At 42.7% G+C, this 25,926-nt stretch overlaps 1 protein-coding gene across 1 annotated transcript in view; it reads left to right on the forward strand.

Moving 5' to 3' along the window:
• LOC137421766 (transcription factor HIVEP2) overlaps positions 1–25,926 on the forward strand; it is a 132,881-nt gene that overhangs the window by 69,912 nt on the left and 37,043 nt on the right. The window contains exon 2 of the mRNA XM_068108141.2: positions 7,601–12,574. Within this exon, the coding sequence (XP_067964242.2) occupies positions 7,817–12,574 (4,758 nt within the window). The 5' untranslated portion in view covers positions 7,601–7,816. The remainder of the gene's footprint in view (positions 1–7,600; positions 12,575–25,926) is intronic.

Consider the following 25,926-nt stretch of genomic DNA (forward strand, 5'->3'; position numbering starts at 1 on the left):
CTTTTATTGAAATTCTACAAATACTGTTTAGATTTTGATGATTTGCGTGTGATATGATTTAACGGATGTTTATATAAATCGTTTGAAATAAAAAAAGCCTTAAATTTCTGCTATTTTGCCTTTTAATTTGGGCCTCCCAATTGAAGCCCGGCCCGTAGGGCAGGTACCGTTGCTAGTTATCATAACAAAGCTTTGGTGAAAATTTGATGACAAAAGCTCAAATAGTAAAAAAGTTCCAGACACACCCGCCAGACAGACAGACACACAGAAGTGATTGCAAAACCCTGCGTACCGCAAGGTGGGGAATGGGCTAACAAGGATTTATTGCATGACGATGTATGTTCGACTTCGGGCCAAGATGCATGTATTTCTTGTATGTATGGCTGAATTTCAGCCCAGAGGGGCAGATGCAAATATATAGTTTGACAAGCAATGTGTGACCATGTGCTTTGTGTTTGCCCTGAAATACATGTGCTCAGCTTTGTCCTAATGTTTGGATTTAATCTTATTTTAACAAAAAGGCTTTTCTCAACAGTGAACGCATTAGGTGTAGCTTGTAAGGACATACAGTATGGCCTTTCCGCCATTGTAGCATTACAGAAGCCTGATGTTAGCTTAACAGTCGAGGTTAAAATCTTAGGGTTTTGATGTTCGAGCCCCTGTCGTGCCGTTGAATTAACACCAGGTGGGTTGACTCAGCTTTGTCATCCTTCTGAGGTTGGCAAAACGAGTACCAGCTGACTGGTACTCACTGCATCAGCGGCACATCTGCACCCCCAGAAAATGATGCAGCCAACAGCCACATGCTGCTTACAAATAAATAAATTGTTATGGCATTTATTGTTTGGCCATGCATTTTAAAATACATATTTTTATTTTGCGATTGGGAAATGGGATTTCTTTTGTTCAGCATGCATTTTGGTCTTCAAGTTGGTTTATTTGACAAACCTTTGACAAGCTTTATCAAGACTATGCTAAATATGTACCGTATATATTATATCCATCCATCCATTTACCATAGTTTGCCATCGTGTCTGTCTAAGGCAGATTCTCTGCAATGTATATTCTGGGTTTGTCATTGCTGGCACATCTCAGCAGACTGGAAGCAAACCCTCAGCCTATACACAAACATACAATAGATATACAGGTGGTAGACAAACAAATGAAAACACCTGGGTTAATGAGGGACACCAAGAAATATCTTCCACACAGTGTGGCCCATGTGTTAATTAAGCAAATAACATCCCAGCATGCTTAGGGTCATGTATAAAAATGCTGCACAGATCTGGTTGCCTATAAATTAGGACTAGCATGGCTGCAAGAGGAGACCCCCAATGCCCACATCCACAGAGCATTATGGTTTGATGAACTTGACACTGATGTTATCCAAATGTCATGGCCTTTTCAGTTACCCGATCTGAACCAAATTCAGCATTTATAGGATATTCTAGAACGACGCCTGAGACAGCGTTTTCCACATCCATCAAACAGATGTGATTTGATTGACGTTCTGGCAGAATAATGGTACCGCATCCAAACTGCAGAATTCCAGACGCTGGTAGACTCCATGCCATGGTGCATACAGTTCGTACTGACATCTTTAGACGTTTTACTTTTGTTGGGCGATTGTGATTGAAAAACGTCAAAATATGTCATGATGGTAATCCATAAGAGGATTGTGATGTCGTATTGTGGTGTCATTCCTATGTTGTTTGGTTGTTTTTTTGAGATTTCATCCCTTTATGTTTTTACATTTTTAAAAAATGTTGTTTTTTCTGGTTTCTGTTTTTTTAGGGGTAATATATAAAATAGTTAATAAAGAACGCAAAATACACATATACAGATCAGTGAGATAGTATACAGATATCAGTGCATATCCTCCGCTGGAGCAGCATCGTTTTTGGGGGACTAAAAGATGGCAGCGTCGGCTTCACAATCGCTCGTCAAGGAAATTTAGAGCTTCCCATCAGTTAGTGTCGCGATTTGTATTTGTGTGACTTCTTTTGAAGATAATTATCAATATTTTATCAGAATATTAGCCAATTTAATACGCTTACTGTTTTATTATTTTGGTATGGATTTCATCCCCATTTTTACATGCTTTAATAATTTTTTTAATTGCTTTTTTTTCTCTCTCATATTCGTATACTCTCTTATATTCTTATATTTTAATTCTTATATTCATCTCTTGTTTCTCTCTGGATTCACATTATAACTAGCACGTTCAACTGCATTATAACTAGCACGTTTAAACAGCACGGCACGGATTGCTGCATTTTTTCTTTCTTGTTTTTGAATATTATTCTGTTTTTTTTCTGTGCTCTTTTCTTTCATAAATTAGATATTTTGTGCGTCCATTGAAATCCAATCTGAGTAGTTTTTTTTTGAACCACAGTGTTGTGAACAGACGTTGCAAACCACAGCAGACAGAATTTGTCTACACATGCGTACGTGGCATGAAACAGCTTGTTGAAAGTTGTACATCCCACCCCCCTCCCCCCATCCTGACTTTTGGTTGTCCAATATTTGGATTTCCACGTCTTATACGGAAATGGCGAAATGAATATCATCTTCGATTTCTTTTAATACTAACACGCCTACAGTCATATATATATTTTACTATTTTGGTATGGATTCTATCCCTTTGTCTTTAATACTTGTCTCAAATAATTTAGGGCATGGTTGGGGGGGGGGGGGGAGTAGTGAGGAAGGGAAGAGAGATATTATTGCTTTTGGAATGGTACTGTCCCTCCCCCTCCCCCCGTCCCACAATCCTGGTCTGTTTTGGTTGAGTCCACAGTTATGTTGGATTTTTTTTCATAATAAAACGCTTAATGTTTTATATATTTTGATATTTTGGTATATATTTTGATATATTTTGAAATCAATTTATGTTATTAAATTATTTTTATACTTGTTTCAATTAATTTTGGGGAGGGGTGGATATGTATCGCTTTTGGAATGGTTCTGTCCATTTTTCCCACCCTCCCAAAATCCTGGCTTGTTTTGATTGAATCCACGTTTACATTCGATTTATTTTCAAAAAATGCTAAATGTTATATCTGATTTTTATATTTTGGGTTGGGTGCAATAGGCCAAAGACAACATAACGTCCTCTCGTTGGAATCACCTTTATGGCTTCAGCCATTATTGTGTTAGATTAGGTGACAGTTTAACATTGATTTAGAGGGGAAGAAGAAGTAAATTTTTGCGATAAAGCGGCCTCTGGCAATTGATACGCAAAAGCTACAACATAATCCCCTCCACATTTGGCAAAATCTGGATCCGACCATCATTGAGAATTATTGGGTAAAATGCTAGGGGCATAGAAAAGGCCCCTTTATATAAGGGTATGTGCCATGTCGCAAAGTATAGAAAAGAAGGGACATTCCATAGCTTGTAGAAAATGCCAAACAATACAAAATAAGGGGCATTCAAAAAAATCTCGTGTGCATGCTGGTCTACCCTTGTGTTCTGAGGAGGAACCCAGTAATGCTCTATAAAAGTTCATATAATGGGGCGCCCCACATCTGGCAAATAAAATATATTTACTTCTTCATGCAGCTGTATGAATCAAATTGGCACCCCTTCATATGAATAACACGCTTACAGTTTCAGCTTACAGCACTTAGCACCTCCCTTTGATGCCATTGATTTGATGCCTTCATGGGTGCCTCCCTTCTGAAGGACAAGATACAAGATACTAATATATGGAGTCTATCTGATTGAGTTCATATCACAGATTGTTAAAATATAGTTTGTTTACAATCACAGGTGTTGTTTTTATCCTGTCAATTCCCTGTATAAAGCTATAATCGACAAAGCATGCAAAGTGTAACAACCCTGTGAAGTTTGAAGTTTTTCGATATAGCGGTCTTTAAGAAAAACGTCACAACAGATGCAGACTAATAGCAATAATCGTAATCAAAATATATACACCTCAGTAAAACACGGAGTCCAACCATACTGGCTTTTAAGCCGAAAACATGATTCAAACAGGCAGACATTTTTTAAATGAATACTGCATTGCAAAAAAAAATAAAGTTCCAAAAAAATCAATCCCGTAGTCGTTTGTTTAATTCCCCAGTATTACTCAAGACTCAAACTCAGGTATCAAAAATGATTATCGAGTGTAAAATATAATCAATCGACACCTTTTATGGAATAAAAACACATTGTGTATCCTTATATATATCGTATAGCTTTCATTTGTTTCACTGAAAGGAAAAGAAAACTTGCAGTTCTTGTTTTAGCCTCACTTGTCACGAGGCAGAATTCAAGAATATCTGGCATTTCTGGAAGAAAACTTGGCACGACGAGGCGGGAATGAAACAGCCAAAAGAGCCGAAATCTGCAGACAGTGTGCTGACCTCACACTTGGAAAGTCACTAAAAGTGGAATAAGAGCCATCGGCATACATTTTGCACAGCTGCATTAAAAAACATGTCAATTTCTTGAAACTTGCCTAGTGTTTCTGGACCGGCATTTTAGTTATTTTCTTTTTTTTGCAAAACACCATGCTTTTTTGACATGTTTGAGGCCCAAGTGGAAGAATATCTCAAATGTGTTGATTTGTTTGAAACCCCTGATCACTCCCTACCTTCCCCATACCCTCAAAAGAGCCATATCTGTTGAAATGGAAAAAGATTCTGTGCAAGAAACTGGTTCAGAATCTTCATTAGTAATTTGTTGTACAGATGAGCACTGTATCTGGCACTTGTCTGTGAATTCGTGATTAAACGTTAAACGAGGCTCATCTGAAGGCTGCGAGTGCTGATGAGAGGTATGCAAATATCAATGGATTAGGTATGATATCTACATATGAGGTATGCAAAACGAAGATAATCTCCATCCAACTTCCTTCCTCTTACACCTACCCTCTCCCAACCTAATCTCCCCTTTTCTATTTTATCACAGTATACTACCCTGGCCTTTATTTCCTCTTTCCTTTATTACCCTCGCCTGAGGAGAGGGTATTGCATTTGAGTGTTTGTTTGTCTATCTGTTTGTCTGTAAAAAAAAAAGAAAAAAAAGAAAAAGATGTCTGTAAAGTAAAGAATAAAGAATTTGTCTGTAAAGAATAAATATGATTTTCTCTGCAACCGTTCGTCTGATTGACAGGAAATTTTCACCATAGGTGCAACTCCACCTGTATGATGTTTCTAATGATAATTATGACGTCATATGTCACGTGGTTCGGCCGCCATCTTGGAAAAAACCGAAAAAATTTGCATCTCGATATCTCCGAAAGCGCTGAATAGAAAAAATTGAGACATGACTCATTGTAAAGAACTCTACATTGAGAATAAAATATGTTAATGATGATGTCATAGGTGCCTCCATTATGACGTCATAATTCGACAAGTACAAACCTTCATCCTATCAAGATGAAATGTTTTGAGCATCATGTCGGCATAAACTGGTGGAGAAAAAAAATGATGTCATTGGTCACGTGGTTCGGTCGCCATCTTGGAAAAACCGAAAACATTGCACCTCTATATCTCTGAAAGGGCTGCATAGAAAAAATTGAGACGGCTCATTGTAAAGAACTCTCCATGGGGAATAAAATATGTGAATGATGATGTCATAGGTGCCTCCATTATGACGCCATAATTCGACAAGTACAAAACTTCATCCGATCTAGATGAAATTTCTTGAGCATAATCTAGGAATAAATTAGTGGAGAAAAAAAATAATGATGACGTCATCGGTCACGTGGTTGGGCTGCCATATTTGTTTTAACACAAAAGCCTTAAAAACAACTGAAAATACATCCTGGCGAGGGTTTGCAATCTCTGATTGCTCTTTCTAGTTTTATTTTGAATTTTACCGCAGCTACCCACTATTCATAGTAGATGCCCCATGCTCGGTGTAAATTTGATCTAACCATGAGCTTATTGGGAGACTTGCTTGGCCATACAAGGCAAAGAGCCTCGGTTGTCCACTGGTTTCTTTGTGAGTTTAATTGCTTGCTGTCCTCGAAGAAATCCCATGAATCTCGCATGCACCATCACTGCCAATAGCATGTCATGCGCATTGGCCATGGCCTGGGAAATGAACCCGTGCCTTCTAACACAATACATCCGTTTAACGCAGGTTCTGTTGAATAAGCAGTACCATCAAGGCCATCAAATTGGCTGTGAGTCAAACCTGGATTGCTTGATCCATTGAGCTAATTGTTTGGAGAAACAGTTTACAACCTAAATTACCTATTAACGTAAGGGGTGAAAAAGGAAATAACGTCATACTTTCGTTTCCAAACCCTAACGTACAGTATAAATGATATGTCTGGCATTTAACATGACTCATAAGGCACAGAACCTGGTTGGGTGCAGGATGGACCTGCTTGAGCAGAGGAGGGCATTCAAGGCCATCTATATTTTACATATGCAAGTGTGAAGGAAATAGAAATTAGTTTATTTGTTTTTGATCAGCACTAGAAAGCTTCCACGAGATTAGTTTATTGCCTCCACCACCAAAGGTGGATGGAGGTTATGTTTTCACCCCTGTCTGTTTGTTTATCTGTGAACAAGATATCTCAAAAAGCTGTGGACGAATTCGGACGAAATTTGGAGATATAGCATATGTGACAAGGACGAAATGATTAGATTTTGGTGAAAATCCAGATTCGGATCCGGCTACTAGAATTTTTAAAGTGATTCTTCACCATTGGGAGATGGGGGCCAAAAACAACATATAGCAGGATATCTCAAAAAGTTATGGACGGATTTGGACGAAACTTGGTGGGAGAGGTTGGTTGTGTGACAAGGAAGAATTGGTTCAATTTTGGTGAATATCTGAAAATGGATTCGGATACGAGAATTATTAAATTCTTAAGTGATTCTTCACCATTGAGAAATCCGGCTAAAAGCGATATATAACATGATATTAAAAAATTATTGACGGGTTATGACTAAAGTTGGTGGACGAGTTGGTTAGGTGACAAGAACAAGCCGATTAGATTTTGGTTCAGGAACGAATCCATATCCGGCCATTCAGTGGAATGCAAAACAAACTGTTCAGCCTGGTGGAGGTATGCGCTCTACCGAGTGCCCTTCTAGTTAATCCTGCTTTCTTCGGCATCTTAAATGATCTGTCCACATTACGTAAACAAAATGTCAGAATTTTGAACACCGCTCCCCTTTTACTTTCTCTCCATATGCCGATGCCCCTTCCTTCCCTTCGCCTTCCTGCTATCCCCTCCTAACCTCCTGTGTCCCCACCACACCCCCAAACTCCACTACAAACATAATTGGTACAATATGATAAATTAAATCCACAATGACATTTGCTTCATATTTGAAAAAGGCATGTGGTGTGTATCAGCACTTGGCCTAATCTAAGCAATTCCAGGCAAAGGTAAACAGATCGTTTACTGAATCTCTGCTTAACTGCCCTCTATCTGAAGCAAACACCAGGTTTTCATACCTGGGCTCTCAGAGTTTGACCTGTATTGTCCAATTCCTGAAATGCCACTGTAAAAGCATCAGTAAATGAATCACATTGCAAGCTACGCTTACATGTCATTTGCTGTTTCCGAATGAATGGTCGAATTAATTTGCGTTTATATAATAAACTACATGTGTTGTTCTTCCTACAGGTGTTGCCTGCTGGAATTCTGCAACATCTAGCTTACGGGTCGGACAATACGCACACGCTTTCAGACCATGTGCAGAAGAAGTGGCTGCAAATTCAATTTTCACCGTTTTGAAAATGAAGTCACCTGGAGGAAAATACTTCATACTGTACATGCCTTCGGAAGAGAGGCGCTGAGCTCGACGCAGAGGATGTAAGCTACGCACCGCTCACTTGTGCTATGTCGTTGAAGCATAAGACTGATATTGGGCAGCACTGGACCATGGAAAGAGGGCACATGGGCGGGGGGAAACTCTGGAACCAAAGTTGTACAGAAAACAAGCTTAACAATGAATATCCTCAAAGATTTTCAGGTGAGGTCAACTTTGGCAAAGGTGACAGTATTAAAGGTCATCGGATACTCCACACTCAGACTGCACAGCCTTTGAAAACCTGGGGATCTTTGCCTTGCCGTAGTGATATTCCAAGGGTTTTGTATCACTCCAGCGCAGAGTACATAAAGAAGGGTTGTTTTGCATCTTCCGTTCACATAAGAGACAGGTCTAATGGAAATACTTTGCACAATCCGAGATGGCCAACACAGGCAGTGAAGCAAGGAGAACTAGATTGTGACACAAGTGGAGCCCCTTTCCATCATTTTCCACCCATGGTGCTCCCGTTGGGTCCACTGTTTCTACCAGAAAGTGTCCAGGAGACGGTGTTTGATTGTACCCCCTTCACGTCACTGGGGAGGAAATTATACAGCAGTAAACATTCAGACACGAAAGGTGGCTGTAAAAAAGTGGGAAGATACGTGTGCAATTTTTGTGGGAGGACTTGTGCAAAACCGAGTGTCCTAAAGAAACACGTCCGCTCACACACCGGGGAACGGCCATACCCGTGTCTTGCGTGTGGCTTTTCTTTCAAGACCAAAAGCAACCTGTACAAGCACCGCAAATCCCACGCGCATGCTCTTCGGACACAATTCTCACAGGAAGGAAACCACGGAGACAATGAGCCAGTCGTCTGTGATGAACAACTTGAAGATCTTAATGAATCAGATGGTGGAGAAACGACAGACAGCGATGGTGGAATTTCCTTGAAATGTGAACCCAAGGAGAGCATAGGTAGACCACCGTCTATTAGCACAGAACTTGCCCAAGAAAATCAGTTTCACGATAGTCAACACTGTGTCAGTGAATCATCAGCACTGGACATGCATAGAACTGACCCAAAAGATGAGTTGAGCAACAGGTTTATCAGCAGGAAAGACATTTCTCTGCAGAAACCAATCTTAGAAGAAAGTATTAATGGAGAAACCCTGACTTTGAGAAGTAATAGTTGCACTACATATCCATCTCTTACAACTGCAGAAAGTTTCAAGGGAAACTTAATAAGCAGTGAATCATTGAAGGATGGTTGCCCTGAGGAGGCAACAAGGCAGAACCTGAAGAAGCAACAATGGACCTGGGCTAAGCAGTACTATAATCAACAGCAAGTGGACTCGAGGCCTTTTTTACTACCCAGTCCCTTTAACAGTAAAGGTAGCACTGATTCAGGATATTTTTCACATTCAGAGAGCACCGACTCATCTGCAGGAAGATCACTGAAATCAGATCATGGTTTTGGGTCTTGTTTAGAGAGGATGCATTGCAATTATGTGTCCGAAGACACGGGAGTGGGACAGAAAACTGGTCGTATCACAGAGTCGATGTTGTGTGGTAGTATTCAGGTAGATAATAAAATGAATGAAAACAGCACAACATGCATGCCTGTATCAAGTCACAAAATAAACATGGAAGCTCAACCTGGAGATGTTGACCATCGGCCTCAAAGCGACTCATTAGCTACAGATAAAGTATACCAGAGTTGTCAGGAACGATGTGATAATGTACGACTCGAGCAGAAATCACATGACGCTGAGAATAGTTTGACCAACTGGGTGTTGCCTCCACGCTCACTCTTTGCTCCACATCGAGCACTCCGAAGGCAAAAAGCATTCGAAGTTTCAGTGTACACTTCGGATACCATCCCATCATACAGCAGGCAATTATCAAGAATCGAGATAGAGAAAGATACTTGCAGTCAGGAAAGTGAATTGGCAAGGAAAACATGTGACAGATGTGATTTGTCGACCTCCTTGCCATCTTTTCTCAAAAATTCAACCATCCCCCTAAAAAGAAGAGCAGGTGATTACATTAGTGATGGAAAAGGACAAAAGGAAAGTTTATGCAAGAAAGATAGTGATATTCCTTCTACTATTTATTGTAACAGTTTGAAGAAAGAGGAGGATGGTGAAAAAGTTATTCCCCAAAGGGGGTTCAGTCTGGAAAGCTGTCTGAATAGCAACAGCGCAAGTGCCAATGAAATTTCAGTTATCCAGCATAGCAAGACAGTAGCTGGACCACTGTTATGTTTGCAGAGAGCACATTCTGATGATTTGGTTTTTTCATCCAACAGTCCTCAACAGGGGCTAAAATTGGAGAAAACAAAGTCAGAAGAGCTGAATCTGACTGCTGAATGCAGTCTTAAAGGTGAGCCACATGACGAAGTTCTTCCTAAAATGCACGACTCCCAACAGGCCAGACCTCAGCGTTCGCTCACAGTCCCTGAGATTCTGGTAACGGATGAGGTGGACTCCCGGCCTAGAACCCTCTTGACTTCAAAGGGCATCAAAAATGAAGACTTCCATTGGCCGAAGAGGAGTGAGACATTGGCCAGATTTCCTGCGGAAAAGCTCCCGCCAAAGAAGAAGCGTTTACGACTGGTGGAACTTGCATCGCTCTCAGCCGAGTCCGGTGCCGATTCCTTTATCTCTGGCTCACTGTCCCGTAGCCCCAGTCTCGAAAGCAGCTACTCATGCTGCTCCAGCCAATTGACATCGATAGACTTGGTTGAAGATAATGAGAGCAGGGTAAAAAATAAACAAGGAACTGAACTTACAATGGGTTCTTCTTTAATCGGACAGGCCGTAATGATATCTCATAGCAGAGAGGTAATACGCTCAAGATCGGAGCAGATTGAGAGTACACGGGCAGCTATTTGTAGATCTAGTCACACAAAGAGCAAATCTTTTGACAATGGGAACACAAACAAGGCACCACCAATATTGACAAATATAGGAAAAGGAATTTATCAACACCCAAAGAATTGCAAGTATTTGTCGTCGGCAGGTGATCCACTAACCAAAGTCTTTAGCACTACGTCATTTTGTGAAGTTCCTGCAGCCTACACTTGGCCTAAGTTTCCCTGCCTTACACTTTCCAGAGCACCATGTGGAAGGACTTTTGGACGGGTTCGACATCAGCATTTGCGAAACACATTGCGCGAGACTGTACTCCCAATTACAACTATACCGAGTGTGATACCCACAGAAACCAGTGGGCAGACATCCAATGTAAGGGGAAATCTTTTGTGCTTAACTTGCACGAAAACAACTCGTCTCCCTCCCGAGAATGTGAAGTGCCCAGCTTCAATGCACAATACAAGGCACGAGTACAATTTTACAAATGCATACCAGCGGCATCATTCTCACATTTCTCCAAGTTTTACTGAAACATCACAGAGTCATGGTTGCTCAATAAGAGCAATCAGCACTTGTTCTGAAAAGCAAAGTCTTCATCTTCAAGACAGCAGAGAATATATAAAGGGACTGACTCAAGATGAAGCCCAAAAGGAAGCGTCATCCTCCTTTAAAGGCCTTGAAAGCCTGAAAATTGACAATTTTGCTCGAAAGAACCACTTGGATGCATTTGAGACATCAGAAATGAGACTACAAAGCCCTAGGAAACCCCAAATGATCGTTCCAACTCGCTTGGAAGGCTTGATACAGCCAATGTTTGGTCAATCAATTTACACAACAGCAATGTCCTCATGGAGTGCAGCAGCAAACATCTGCAAGCCTGTAGTCATCACCTGTTGCACTTTGAACAGCAAAAATGACAGTTTAGATATTACAGCAGGTGTTTCAAATGAACTGAGGAACACCTCTGTCTCACCAACTGCTGACTTACTGTATTCGACTGGAACATGCATTCTGTCTGAAAATGATGTTTTCACCCCAGAAAAAGCAAGCCCACAGCCAGGTAAAAGAACACTGTCACCTTCTTGTTGTCATGATGAGAAGGAACCACACCCACAGCCATCACAGAAGAGGGTGAAGGAAGAATCTTCTGAAGAGCAACACCAGGGCGAAGGCCTCACCAAGTTTTATACACAGCAAACACAAACAACCATATCAAGGACAGCTGAGAGTCGAAAGCCAAGGAAAAAAATGCTTGTCCGACAGATGTGTACAACGGAATGCATAGACATCCAGGGAGACATTGAGAAAGAAATATCCATTCACCAAGGCTTTGATGAATCAAAGAATCTGATTTCTGAACCTTCAAACACTTCACATGGTGTTAAATCCACAATGGGAACAGAGCGTCATTCTCGGCCCAGTACACCTTGCATTGAACTTGAAATACGGCGATCTACAGAAGACCTGTTAGCAAAACTGCCATATCTTGGGAGCCACATCCAGCCTGGTCTCCCTGAGTTTGGCATGGACTTTGTAAATGTAACAACAAACACCTTGTCACATACTACTATCCCTGTGCTTCGTCTGACCACCAGCATTGCTTTCCTGCAAAAAATGGCTGACTCTCATGGTGTGCCAACAACAAATGACAAAAATATGATCACTGTATTTGTGTCAGACATGCTGCACCTAAGTCATATTCTACAACCCTCTCTTGCATCTTCCCCTGCCACAACCTGGTGTCTCCTGTACCGGCGTCCAACTTCTGCTGGTTCTCTAAATGAAGCACTAAGGCTGCCTTCTGAAAGCCCACCACTTCAAGTTGATACTCTGACATCTACTTTGCGTTTACGTCCCCAGTATGTCTCAACTCGCCATCGGCTGGGGCAGTTTTTTCGGAGCAGTGCCGATACCCGAGGAGTCATTACACCATCTAAGGTCTGCAGTCTTGTACAGCAGTCGGACGTAACACTGGTAAGCTACCTTTTTCCTCTCCACATTCTCTATGCAAGTGTTTAGCATGTTTTTGATGGATGAACCCAGTATTGTTTAAGATTTTCAATGTCCTGATTAGTATCCTCTTGAAAGTTGTCGTAAATCTCGGCTTGAAGACGAGATATCCCTTTCTGTTATTCAGACCTCAACCAAAATCTAATCAGCTTGTTATTATCATCTAACCAACTCATCCTCCTGGTTGTGTCATAACTCGTCCACAACTTTTTGAAATATTGTGCCATATATAGTTTGTGGCCTTATCTCTTAATGTTGAGGAATCACTTAAAAAATAAAATATTCTCGTTTCTGCATCAAGATTCGGATCTTCACCAATATCAAATCAGTGTGTCCTTGTCACACACCCAACCTGACCACCAAGTTTCATCCAAATCCGTTCATAACTTTTTGAGATATCCTGCTCACAAACAGACAGACAGGGGTGAAAACATAACCTCCGTCCAGCTTCGGGTGGCAGAGGTAACAATGGGAATTTTTGTTGGACCAGGCCCTGATGCTGTATCACAAAAATACATCCTACTTATCAACCTCTCCCATTCCCTCATATTTCCAACATCATTTTTCTTATATCCCTGCTCCATTCAACCTTATTACATCATCTGTTTTTGCTATACTCAACATTTCATTCCTCCTCTCAATTCACCCAACAGGCAGATGACCTCTGCTCTCACCAAGGTAAACAAAATACATACAATACTGTATAGCATTGTGCTTACTGCATATTTGCTCAAAAGTGATACTTTTTGTACATTCTAGCCATGAATTTAGGCTCAACTATTCTTAAGAATTAATATTGACTTGACTGGATTAATATTGAACTAGTATTGACTATAGATGAGTAATCCTACTTCCGATGATAAACAAGTTTTAGTATCAATCATTGTTGTTGGCCTCGACTTTTTTCTGTTTTCAAACAGCCTGATCTCTGACCATCAGTTTGGATTTATGTCCCAGTCACAATTCTGGCCATGCTGCTGTTCACCTCTCAGCTATGGTCTGAGGCCATAAATCTCATATCTGCCCAGAACCATCTCCTAGGACATATCTCGGGTATTGGACAAAGTCTGGCATCCAGCTCTGCTTGCCAAGCTCTCTACCTGTGGTATACAAGGCAGCATTCATTCCTGGATTTCTGACTTCATCCATTCATGCAATCAACAAGCTGCTATCAATGGAAGCCTCTCCTCCCCTCTCCAAGTGGAGGCAGAAGTGCCCCAAGGCAGACTTCAGTGCAGTGTTGATCCTCATCTTCATAATAACCTATCCAATGCTCTGCAAAACCCTGTCTTCCATTTTACAGATGATACCACATTGTGTTGTACAGTACCCCTGGATCTCTGCTAGACAGACTGCAACTGCATCACTCTGCTGATCTTGAATTGATTAGATGCTGGCGTAATAAATGGAACATGGCCTTCAGTCCTGGAAAATCTCTCAGTCTCACCCTGTCGCTAAGGAAGGATTGTCAAACGAACCAACCGATCTATTGCCATGCTCAAAAACTGGAAGAGGTTCAGTCTCTTGGACTTCCAGGCATCGCCATCAGACATGACCTCTCCTGAGCCAGTCACAAAGTAGAGATAGCCTCCAAAACCAAGACTAACGTTTTTCGTTCCACCTTTTACATTCTTATCCATCGACATCATCTCTTGCGTCCACTTGTCTTCCTCACCACAGTTGTTATGGACTTTTGCCACTGTAACACCAAGCTGCCCGCGAATGCTAAATGCAAACGCAGGCAATCCATCGCTCTGCCAACCATTTTCGCCATGTTCCACTGTGTCATCACATAGCAAAAACATTATTCACCCATAGCTGGCCACGGTCTGGTACACCTCAGATCGAGTTGTACTTTAACAAACCATCGGTCTGTTTGACACCACAACAGTCAATCTTTATTAAAAGTGTCACAGGATGTTTGCAATGAGTCCCCAAAACATGGGATTACATGCATTTCCTATAGAAACATGAGACCCCATAACATAACCCCATTTCATATTTAAAGGGACAAAACTGCCCAGTTTTGATCCCCCATGCACAGCCAAAACATCCGATATCAACGTCCATTCAGAGACAATAGGCAAACATGGATTAGGCCAAGCCATCAAACATGTACCTCCATTTCACCTGTCCATTATTGCATGTTTCATACTGTTCTGGTTCACTACAACATGATCCACCAGAAGGTTCGACAGATACCTTGTTATGACTATCTCGTATGAGTTTATCAACGTGCACACTTTCCTCACACACATCAGCACCTTCCTAGATTTTAATACGTGAGTCCGGTGACCTCAGCGACCCACTCATCAGTGATAGCGATGGGCAGAGCAGTCTCCTGAGCCAGCCACAAAGAAAGATGGCCTCCAAAACTAGCAACAGACTAAGGTTTTTCATCGATTTAAGTCTTTCTTTGAAACATCAGTGCTACTCACAACTTACTACATTTGTCCTTTGTCCATAGCTCAATGGAGTAGTGCTCTCCCCTATGGGCTGCCACCCCAGCATCAGATCTGTCTCTCCTAAATTCTGTGGTTATTATTGGCACAACTCATGATGAAGCTGAAAGCACAAGTCCAGTGGTCTCAGGTCGCAGATAGGTCGGTCTATGCTTCTTCTTCTTTTTTTAACTGTCTATCCACTAATCTAGCTCCGTCTGCTTTCTCAATCCTATATCCCTCCCCAGCAACTCCAGCTGGGAAAAAATCCTCCAGTAACCCCTCCTGGTAAAACCTCCAAAATCCAGGCTGACTGCACACCTCAACACTTTTGTTCTTCGCTTCTCCCATCTGTGGAACTCCATTCCTGAGACCATTATATCCCACTCTTACACCCATGGCTTCTAGCAGGTGGTACACCACCATCTCATCTCCCATCCTTACCCACATTTTCTTACCCCACATTTATCCTGCCTGACTAAACCCTCTTACTTGCAGATTACTATGTTTCCTTTCCTACTCTCTCCTGTTTTCCTGTTTGGATGTGTGGTGTGGGGTTTTGTGTGGAGAGAAACTTCCAAGTGTGGAGTTTTGGACATTCACTTGCTTATTTTATACAGCTGCTGCCCTCCATTGCCCCTTTGTAATTTCATACCCTCTGCCACCTTGTTCTTCCATGAGCCTCGATCTAGTTAATAATCCCTTAACAAAAGCAAGTGAAAAGCGTGCGGTCATGTGACTGTGAATCGGAAATGTGGTTATTTTGGGTAATGCAAAAAGTGACTTTTTTTTTTCTTTCTTTTTTTTGTATACTGAATCGAGGCTCGTTAAAGAGCTAACATTTATTTCACAAACAAATCAACCAGACAAACAAAATATATAAAAAGAGGGAGCGGAAGACAAGATGGGGAGAGAAGGGGAAGCACAAAAACACTAGAGACGTTTGACCCTCCAGCAAAATTTCGACATTTTGATGATGTGGACGGCAATGGATCAGCTGGAAGGCTGAAACAAAGCCACCTCGTATCTATCGTGTTAACTTGTTTACGATATTTGAGACATCATATCATCATAACGCTGACAACACTTGCAAAAATAATCTATTGAAGAGGTAACAGCAATTAAATAAGTGACGGAAGTTGTAATCGTTTGATGTTCCCCAGATGGGAAGGAAAGTTTTCTTTTGTCCCTTCTGTACTCCAGTGGAAGCCAATTACTAATAGGGTAAATATTTAGAAAAATCTATGGAAATTGCAGTCATCCTCAGATTAACACTTAACCCCTCGAGGAGATGAAGTAACATCGGAACACTTTGCATGCATTCCAAACCTTCCAAGTGTGGAGTTTTGTTGCACCATTACTAGCTTTTCTTGGCACCAAGTAATGTACTTTGGTGTAAAATGAACATTGGATGTTTTTCGCTGGCTCAGGAAAGACATCCGAAAGGAATTCGTCCGTCTTTGACTCGAAAATGCGTGAGCAGCGGCCAGATTCACTTGCCTTCCAAGTAGCCCCTCACGGAAATATAAACCGTAAACGTTGGGGTCAGACTTTTAATGTCTTTTGGCTTCCAGACGAACATGGAGTTTCCTTGTCTTCTGGTTTCATTGTGCTATGACAACCGTAACTTTAACATGATTCACGGTCGCAATTCAAAGAGCTATTCATTAACTTGACCTAAAATGAGTAGAGAAGTCTTCGTGCTTTTTGGCATGTTCTCAAAGAGTCATTTCAAACCCAAATTGTGCTAAACAAACGTAAAGGGTTCGAGGATTTGAAGCCAAGATGGCGAGCCGTAATTTTCAGCTATAGACCGGAGGACGTCCAGAAGATCACTGTGCGATGGTCGAGCAAAACCACCTGCTCCTCATGTGGCACCCCCATAATATTTAGGTGGTTCGTAACGCAAGCAGGTTCACATTGAGTTGTTGTATAGACCTGGACAGTTCTCTCGAACAAGTCCACGGCACGGAGACAGCCGATTGATCTCGCAGGAGCAACCCAGAGATCCCCCACATCCAGGATGGTATACCCCCGCCTTCAAGAAGTCAGGGCCATAGAGAGAGATAGAGATAGAGATAGAGAGAGAGAGAGAGGGAGAGGGAGAGAGAGAGAGAGAGAGAGAGAGAGAGAGAGAGAGAGAGAGAGAGAGAGAGAGAGGAGAGGGAGAGAGAGAGAGAGAGAGAGAGAGAGGGAGAGAGAGAGAGATAGATAGAGAGAGAGAGAGAGAGAGAGAGAGAGAGATAGATAGAGAGAGAGAGAGAGAGAGAGAGAGAGAGAGAGAGAGAGAGAGAGAGAGAGAGAGAGGGAGAGAGAGAATTTGAATTTGCAACACCATTTATTTCACAAAAACACACCAGGTCAAGTCAAAATTTTACAGGAGAGAAAAAATAGAAAAAAAACAACACAGCTCTTAATGTTATTATTAAAAAGAAAAGTTCAAGTTCGATTCATTCACGACACATAAGGCTTCATTAATACACCATTTGCACTCAAAGAGTTTGACATTTTCATTCGCCACATAATAATCAAACTCTAACCTTATTCTTGCAGACACCAGCCCTTTAAACATAGGAACAACATCAAATCCATGCCCATTATCAATTTTAATTTTCGTTGATTTATACAGACTTGGCATTTAATATGGAATATTTTTTTTCTGGGGGTGAACTTACTTTTCAAGATGTCTTAGAACCAAAAGTTCATTGGAATTATGTTGAAATTATTCTAGATTTTGTTAATGTGACCTTTAAAAGAAACAAAAACCACATTTGACATTTCGAAACAAATAAATTGATCCTTGAAAGTGAGGTAAACTGATATCGAACTCAATTCATGGACAGTACTGTGTTAAACTTCTGTACCTTTTCCAGAAGTATCTCTTTATTTTGCACATTAGCCAAAAAAAATTTAAACAAAAGTTAAATTACGACTGGGATTACGGACAGTAAAATTACAGTTCAGTACTTCGTGTAACCCCCACGAGCATTCAGGAGAGCACGTACATGTTGAGGCATGCTGTTCACGAGATTTGCCAAGGTTTGGACAGGAATCGCTTGCCATGCAGTGACAATAGCCTGCTGCAATTCACGCACAGAGGTCGGCTGCTGGTCCAAGTGGTCGATTTGATGCGTTAATTCTGCCCACAAGTTCTCTATCGGATTCATATCCGGGGACATGGCAGGCCACTTCATATGCTCTACACCACGGTCAGCAAGAAAGTGTTGGATCATGCGAGCACGATGAGGCCATGCATTGTCATCTTGGAAGACAAAGTTTCCTCGAAAGGCTGCATGAGCAAATGGAAGCAATGTTTCTTCCAGAATGGCCCTGTACTTGAACTGGTTCAGGTTTCCATTCAGAACAACCAGGTCAGTTTTGCCCCCTGCATGAAAAGCAGCCCAAACGGTCACCCCACCACCTCCAGCTTGGACTCTTGGCACTATACAATCTTTGTTGTAGGCTTCATGCACTTGTCTGCGCACTCGGACGCGGCCATCTTGACAGACCAGAAATCTAGACTCATCACTGAAGATCACGTGATTCCAGTGTCCTGGCTGCCATTGACGGTGCTCTCTGGCCCACTGGAATCGGCGCTGGCGGTGTTGTCTGGTCAGGCGTGGCTTTCTCAGGGGACGCCTGGCACGATAGCCTGCTTGAACCAGTCGTTAATTGAATAGCCTTCTGGATACAGGCACATTTGCCAGTTGCTGCCACTCAGCCCCAAGCCGATTAGCTGACTTGGTACAGCCATTGCGGACTAACCGGGGCAGCTGGCGATCATCCCTCCTTGTGGTTCTGCGGGGACGTCCTGGCCTCGGTATTGGAGTAGGGACACCCCTCTGAGCATTTCGTTTCAGGATCTTTGACACCTGACCTTGAGTGATGCCATACTGCCGAGCAATAGCATGCTGTTTCATGCTGTAATTTCTTAAAGCCACCACTCCATGACAAACAGCATTGTCGAGTTGACGGACCATCTCCAGAGGAAGCGGCAATAACTTTTGGAGACGTGCAGCAGTTGTTTTCCACTAATACAGAACGCAACAACCAACCCTTGTATACCCGACTGTGAAGCCAATCATCAAATGCACCTGTCCGTACATTTTGCCACGCCACCTGTGATATAATCCTGTTGTTGACTTCTTGCTGCGACAGACAATCAGTGACATGGTTCTTTTAACAAATAAATCACCAAAGTGTTAAAGAAACTCACCAGATTGATATACTGAGTTAAGAAAGTAAATCCAAGTAAAGAAAAAAAAAATATTCCATATTAAATGCCAAGTCTGTATATTATATTGCATATTTTGCGATAGCAGCTAAGAAGTTTAGGAGAACACCAGAGTCCTTGCAGGAGGGTCTGAAAGGTACACCAAAAATAAAAGAATGTGAAGTGAAAGGAAAAGACAACTGATCAAAAAGGTGTGTGAGAATCGAGAAAAGAGGTATTAGTCTTTCGCATTTCACATAGGCATGAAAGAGATCCTCCTTCTGTTCACAGAAGGGGCATGCTACCGATACTGAGCTATCAAGGTGATGAACAAAGGTGTTCGTAGGGAGAGCCCAATGTGCTAATCTCCAATGGATATCTGCTAGGAACCCGTAAATAGGTAGTTTGTACATATTAGGCCACAGTGGCGTGGCAGGAGACCCTGGCCCTAACCTTTCTGACCACAAGACCACTCGTGCCACTCCGGAGAAGGGTGATGCTTGGTTTTCTCGAAGGAGCTTGTGAATACCCGCCTTTGTTACCAAATGAAAATGAGATACAAGTTCACCATTCGACTGGAGAGCTGGGAGCACCTTAATTTCAGGGAAGGACAGCCAAAAATCCTCGACATTGTTTATACCTTCCCAGCCAATATTTAACTCCTTAAACTTCCTCTTGACGATGCGTATAATTTGGCTGACAACACGCACAGATCTTAAACCAAGAATGGCCGCCACCCTGCCAGCAGACATCCATTTTGTCCCAGATGTATCCCTCAGGTCACAAACTTTGCCAATTCCTCCTTGAGTAAATTTTCTAATCAAAGTCGGACTATGAGGAATGCATGGAAAAAACCCGTTATAGAAAATAGGCTCTTGGATAAACATCCGGCAATTATAAGCCTCAAGGCAACGATGAACCGCAAGACCTTTCCAAACTTTCAGCAAACCCTGATAAAAAATTGGGATTGAAACTAAGCTGACACGGTCAAGGTTCACCAGGAACAAGTGCCTATCATAACACAGGCCTCCCGCTTTTTGCAGCAAAAAAAACGCAAATGGGAGCCAGGGCAGCTCTTCAGCATACAACAGACGTTGCAGACTGTAGGCGAAAAGCCATAAGCCAGGTGGACACATCCACAATTCCATGTCCACCCTCCTTCCGAGGATGGTACAGTATTTGAGGCCGAAGCCAGGGGTATCCATTCCAAAAGAAATTAACCAAGACCCGCTGGATGGCTGGCATCAACTCCTTGGGTGGCTGCAAGGCAATTCGTTTAAGCCATAATCTTGCTGCTATCAAGTTATTTATAACAAGAGTGCGGCCTTTATAAGAAAGAGATCGCAGCAGTCCTTCCCATCGTTTCAACCGGTGTGTAATTTGTTCAATCATTCCTTCCCAGTTCTTCATTTCTACTTCCTGGTTGCCGAGATAGACACCAAGATATTTGACCCCATCTGTTTTCCACTCTAAATTATGTGGGAGTGACGGTGGCAGTCTTAAAGAAAGGTTATCTGAACCGCACCATAAGGCTACACTCTTGCCCCAATTTACTTCGGCAGAAGAGGCCGCAGAGTAATCTTTAAGGCAACGCTGCACTGCAGCAACACTACTTGGGCCTTTAATCAGAACGCATACATCATCAGCATAAGCTGTGACCACAAATCTTGAACCAAAAACAGCTCCCACATCCTGAGTTATTCGCTGCCTGGTGGATGCTAAGAGTGGTTCAAGGGCAATTATATACAGAAGTCCAGAAAGGGGACAACCTTGACGGATACCCCGTCGGAAAGGAAAAGGGGGACATAAACTGTTGTTTACTTTCATCATGCAGAAGGTGTTAGTGTATAACAGCTTGACATAGGAAATGAAAGTTTCGCCAAAACCCATCCGCTCCAGAACAGAAAACAAATATGTGTGATCAACTCGATCAAAAGCCTTTGTTTGGTCAAGAAACAACAACCCAAAACTGGCACGCAAGTACTTATTACAAGAAAAAATATCCCTTATCAAAAATATATTGTCATAAATTGACCTTCCTGGTACACAGTAGGTCTGGTCAGGGTGCACAATAGAGCTGATCACAGTTCCCAAACGGTTTGCTAAAACCTTCGACAAAATCTTGTAATCTGCACACAGCAATGAGACAGGCCGCCAGTTCTCGACTAGTTGAGTGTCCCCAGCCTTTGGCAACAGGCACATGACTGCTCTTCTGCAGGACAGAGGAAGCTCTCCAACATGAAGGCATTCATCAAATACCTCAAGCAGGTCAGGTCCCACAAGGTTCCAAAAAGTCTTATAGAACTCTCCGGGCAAACCATCAATCCCAGTGGCTTTACCACCCTTCAAGCTCCGCATTGCAGTTTCAAGTTCAGCAGCCGAAACTGACATGTTCAATGTGCGTTGCTGGTCCTCCTCAAGTCTTCAGCAGCCGAAACTGACATGTTCAATGTGCGTTGCTGGTCCTCCTCAAGTCTCAGAAGCCCAGTAGTCAGCTCCTGCAAGGTCCCATTACTTATGATCTGGGGGGAGTACAAGTTTGTATAAAAACCCTTCAAAACAGACTTAATCTCCTGTTGGGAGGTCACTATTGACCCATTAGCAGCACGTAGCCTGTGGATCTGTTGTGATTTTCTGACAGAGTTCTCCAAACCAAACAAGGCCTTATTTGGCATATCCAACGTTAAATAACTCATTCTCATGCATACCAGGGTGCCCAATGCCCGCTGCCGTACCAAATCAGTCAAGATTGCCTTTTTAGTCCATAACAGCCGGTCACCTGTAGTGTCTTTCCCAGCCGTATTAATGTTTTCCTCCAGGGCTGCAATTTCAGCCTTTAATGAATCAATCGAGAGATTTTGCAATTTAGTGGCATAAAGACTATATTGTTGACAGAACGATTTGACCTGACCCTTTGCGAGGTCCCACCACAGTCGAAGGTTAGCATGCTCAAATTTGGAGGACCGAATTCTTTCCCACACGGCTCGAAAAGCATCTTTGAATTTAATATCATTCAGCAGGTGGGTATTAAGTGGCCAATACGCACTACCACCTGAGGCCAGAGGCAAATTAAAACCCATTGAAACCAGGTAATGGTCTGTGAAACCAGTTGGGAGTATCTGGGTTGTGGCCACCACATTTAGCATTGGCTTATTCACGTAAAATCTGTCTAGCCTTGCCATTGATATCCTCCCATCATGGCATCTGCACCACGTATAGCACCGTGAAGTTGGATGTTGCAACCTCCAAACATCTTTCAGATGCTGATTTTTGATGATGTTCTCCAAAAGCTTCGTAGAAGCCGGATGGGGTTCATGACCGGTCCTGTCTACGGAAGGGTTGATAGTGCAATTGAAATCACCAGCAATACAGATGAAAGCGGTTGTATCCAATCCTTTTACAAAGTCATGCAGAGTGGAAAAGAACACTCTTCTTTCCATCGGCTCACTCGGTGCATATACGTTCACAATGATGATCTTTTGTGTGTTGCAATAGAATTCCACCGCTCTCAGATGTCCCTTATAAATTTCCTTAAAGACAATCTTCCGAGCAGGGATTCTATCACTTAAGGCGATGGCAACACCAGCTTTGGGTGTAGTAAAACCACTCATCCAGCACTGCCCTCGATAAAGTTTTCCCTATTCAGCAACCAGGGTGTTCGTAGCATGAGTCTCTTGTATCAGGATGATGTCGGCTTTCGCCCTCTCCATCGCCTGAATTGTCTGAATTTTTCGTAAGGGGGTACAATCCCCATTGATATTCAGGGATGCGATACATATCTCTCGCATTGCCATTTACAAAGGTAACTCACCCTCCGCCTGCAATTCCTTATTCGCCTTTGTGACCGCTTTCTGAAGACGCTGAAATTGGGCCTCCGAGATTTCCATTGGGTCATTTCTTTGCAGGAGGGGTCTTGCAGCCCTGATGAAAGTTTTCACATCGGGAAAATGGTCTTTGATTACAACGTAGCGTTGCCTAAACGTCTCGTTTAGGAAACTGATGACGTTTTCCTTTGTTGCTTCCATCTGTTCTTCTTCCTGATCACGTTGGAACTCCTTTGTTGTGTGTCAGGTGCTGGCACACCTTCTGTCATCAACATTGCAGTCTTCTTGTTGCATCACCAGGGACACATCTGTGCCACCACTGCTGCCTATTATAGGTCTGCTTAGAACATCATCCTTGGTCGTTTCAACCGGATGTGAGCAACAACCATTGTCACTCAAGACCTGGGACTGCTCGTTGTCACAAGGGACAATGGTCCCATCATCACAACCAATACTGGTGCTTTGATTTTCTTCAACAAGAGCAAGGGGTGAAGTCCTACTCTCCTCTGTTTCATCACCTTGCCCATCTTGCATCTTTGGATAGTCTGAGATACTGTTTGTTTGTACGAGTATCACTTTGCTACCTTTGTCTTCCACCTCGGCGCTCAAAAAGGTACGTTTTAGGTTCCTCTTAGCCTCGGTGCCTTTCATCAATACCTCCTCATAAACCATATTATCTTGAGGTTGTGGCCTCTTGTCCACATCGACTGGGTGCTCCCCTGCTGCACTAACCTCAGCAACACTGCCACCGCTTGCCACACCGTGGTCTTCTGGTGTGGATCTCTGTACCCCACCAAGTTCATTAACGGGGGGCACTGCATCAGTCACGGGGTGGCCGACCCAGCTGCTGTAGCGTAAGTCTTCTTGGCGTCTGGACAATTGCTTGTTTTCTTGTGACGTCATCGGAGCACGCGCGCAGGGCACCCTGGGACACCTCGGCCATTTTGATACCCTCTCGAACAACGTCGTCAGCGGATTCACATTAAATAGTTTTTGTTCACGACCAGTCATGCCAATTTGCGGCGTATTTCGTTGTTCAAACAGGCCAGGCGTTAGGCCAGGAGTTAAGTTTTACAAAACGCCCAAACTTCTACTGAATCAGGGTGAGGAAACAAGAAATTTAAGTGAAGAGAGGCGGCGTTTGTGGAAGGCTGCCATCAATCGCAGTGACATCCAAACAGAATCACAGTGGGATCGCACACCTGTCTGCTCCGAGCATTTTGTTAACAGTAAGTAAGAACATGTTTCATGGAATGCGAAACCTGGAACATAAAAGTATTGAATTTGAAACTGTCCAATAAACTTTCTAAAGTTATGTACTCTTATCAACTCGGTCAAAATGAATCTCGATTTTATCATGTGAAGAACGTGCTATGTATTCGTTGCTTACATGATAAATATAGGTGATGACTTATGGCCATACGCACAAAGCACACATGGCGGCACTCACTTCGCACTGTGCGTCACATGTCTACAAAGTATGCACACATGCATGCACAGCTTAAAACTGCAGTGGTTTTTGAACAAATGGAGGGCACTTAATCAATCAGGTCCATAACATTAACACAAGCAGCTTTAAAAAATACATGTTTGTTTAATATATTAATACCTTGGATCGAATCAAGTGGACGTCATTCAGTTCTTTGTGTAGGATTTGTCGCACCCATCCATCTTGGTACAACCTGTATGCCTCGAGGGATTTATACTTCTTCGACTCATCTTTGGTATAGGCCGATTTGCTGAGCAACAGGTAGTTGATCACGTCGATGTGGGTCACCTGAGGCCACTTGCTCACATTCTTCTCAAATTGATCATTTGATAGACCATAAGGGTCACACCCAATGACAGAAATCTTCTCTTTGTAACGAACAAGAACGTCCGGGGGGAGCGTCTCTTGGTAGCCAAGGTTGGCACTCGCACTGCTAGCCATACTCAAGCCTGGATCTACCGTATCCTTACGTACACTCCAAGTCTGTTCTACAGGTAGTTGGTTGCAGGTTGACCCACTGCCCAGGTGTTCACCAGTTCACTGGTCCACGGCAAACTTAAACCGAATGTTCTGTGTTTGTTGGGCAACAATACGTAACATAAACTAGATGGCACCACACTCCACATGAACGTGACAAAACAAACAAAATTACTTTATAAAACAGACTTTTTGCGATCTGCATTCACCATAAACCAACGCAACAAATCAATATCAGCGCACACGGACAGATTAGCATGGGTATCAAAATGGCCGCCGCGCAATGCGAGATGGGAAACTGTGACGTCAGTGAAAACAAAGGATACTGCTTAGTGTGTCCGTGTGCTCCACATCCATAGCAGATCAAGGTCTCGGTCGCCATGAAGATTCTATATTCATGTTCGCCTACTTTAAAGGTGTGGGAGGTGCTCAGCTGCTTCGCTGCGTCTTTTAAAACAACAAAACAAAAACGTCTAAACGATTGTACATGCTTCAACCTGCCGTTTCTCGTACGTAGAGGAACCCTAATGTCAATGATTCGGAGAGACGACAGTGCCAAACTCACCTAGCTTGTGTAGGATTTCCTCATTTCCTAGAAAAGGCGGAACATTGCTCAGAATGACTTTAACTGCCGGCGTGTCCATCGACGACACAGGAACAAACAGATCGTCTCCCAAGGTCAAACCATTCTGCACAACAATATCGGCCGGACTTATTTGCGAAACAAATACCACAATTTTGTGATTCATACGGGACGCGGCACAAATGTTACTCACATCGATCAAATCCCCAATCGCGAGCAAAATGTCATCCATTTCAACTCCCTCCGGCGGGACAAGGCACAGCCCGTGCTTATGCGATAAACCCTCATC

This window comes from Myxine glutinosa, chromosome 2 (genome assembly GCF_964187855.1).
Source record: "Myxine glutinosa chromosome 2, kmMyxGlut1.1, whole genome shotgun sequence".
Classification (NCBI taxonomy): domain Eukaryota; kingdom Metazoa; phylum Chordata; class Myxini; order Myxiniformes; family Myxinidae; genus Myxine; species Myxine glutinosa.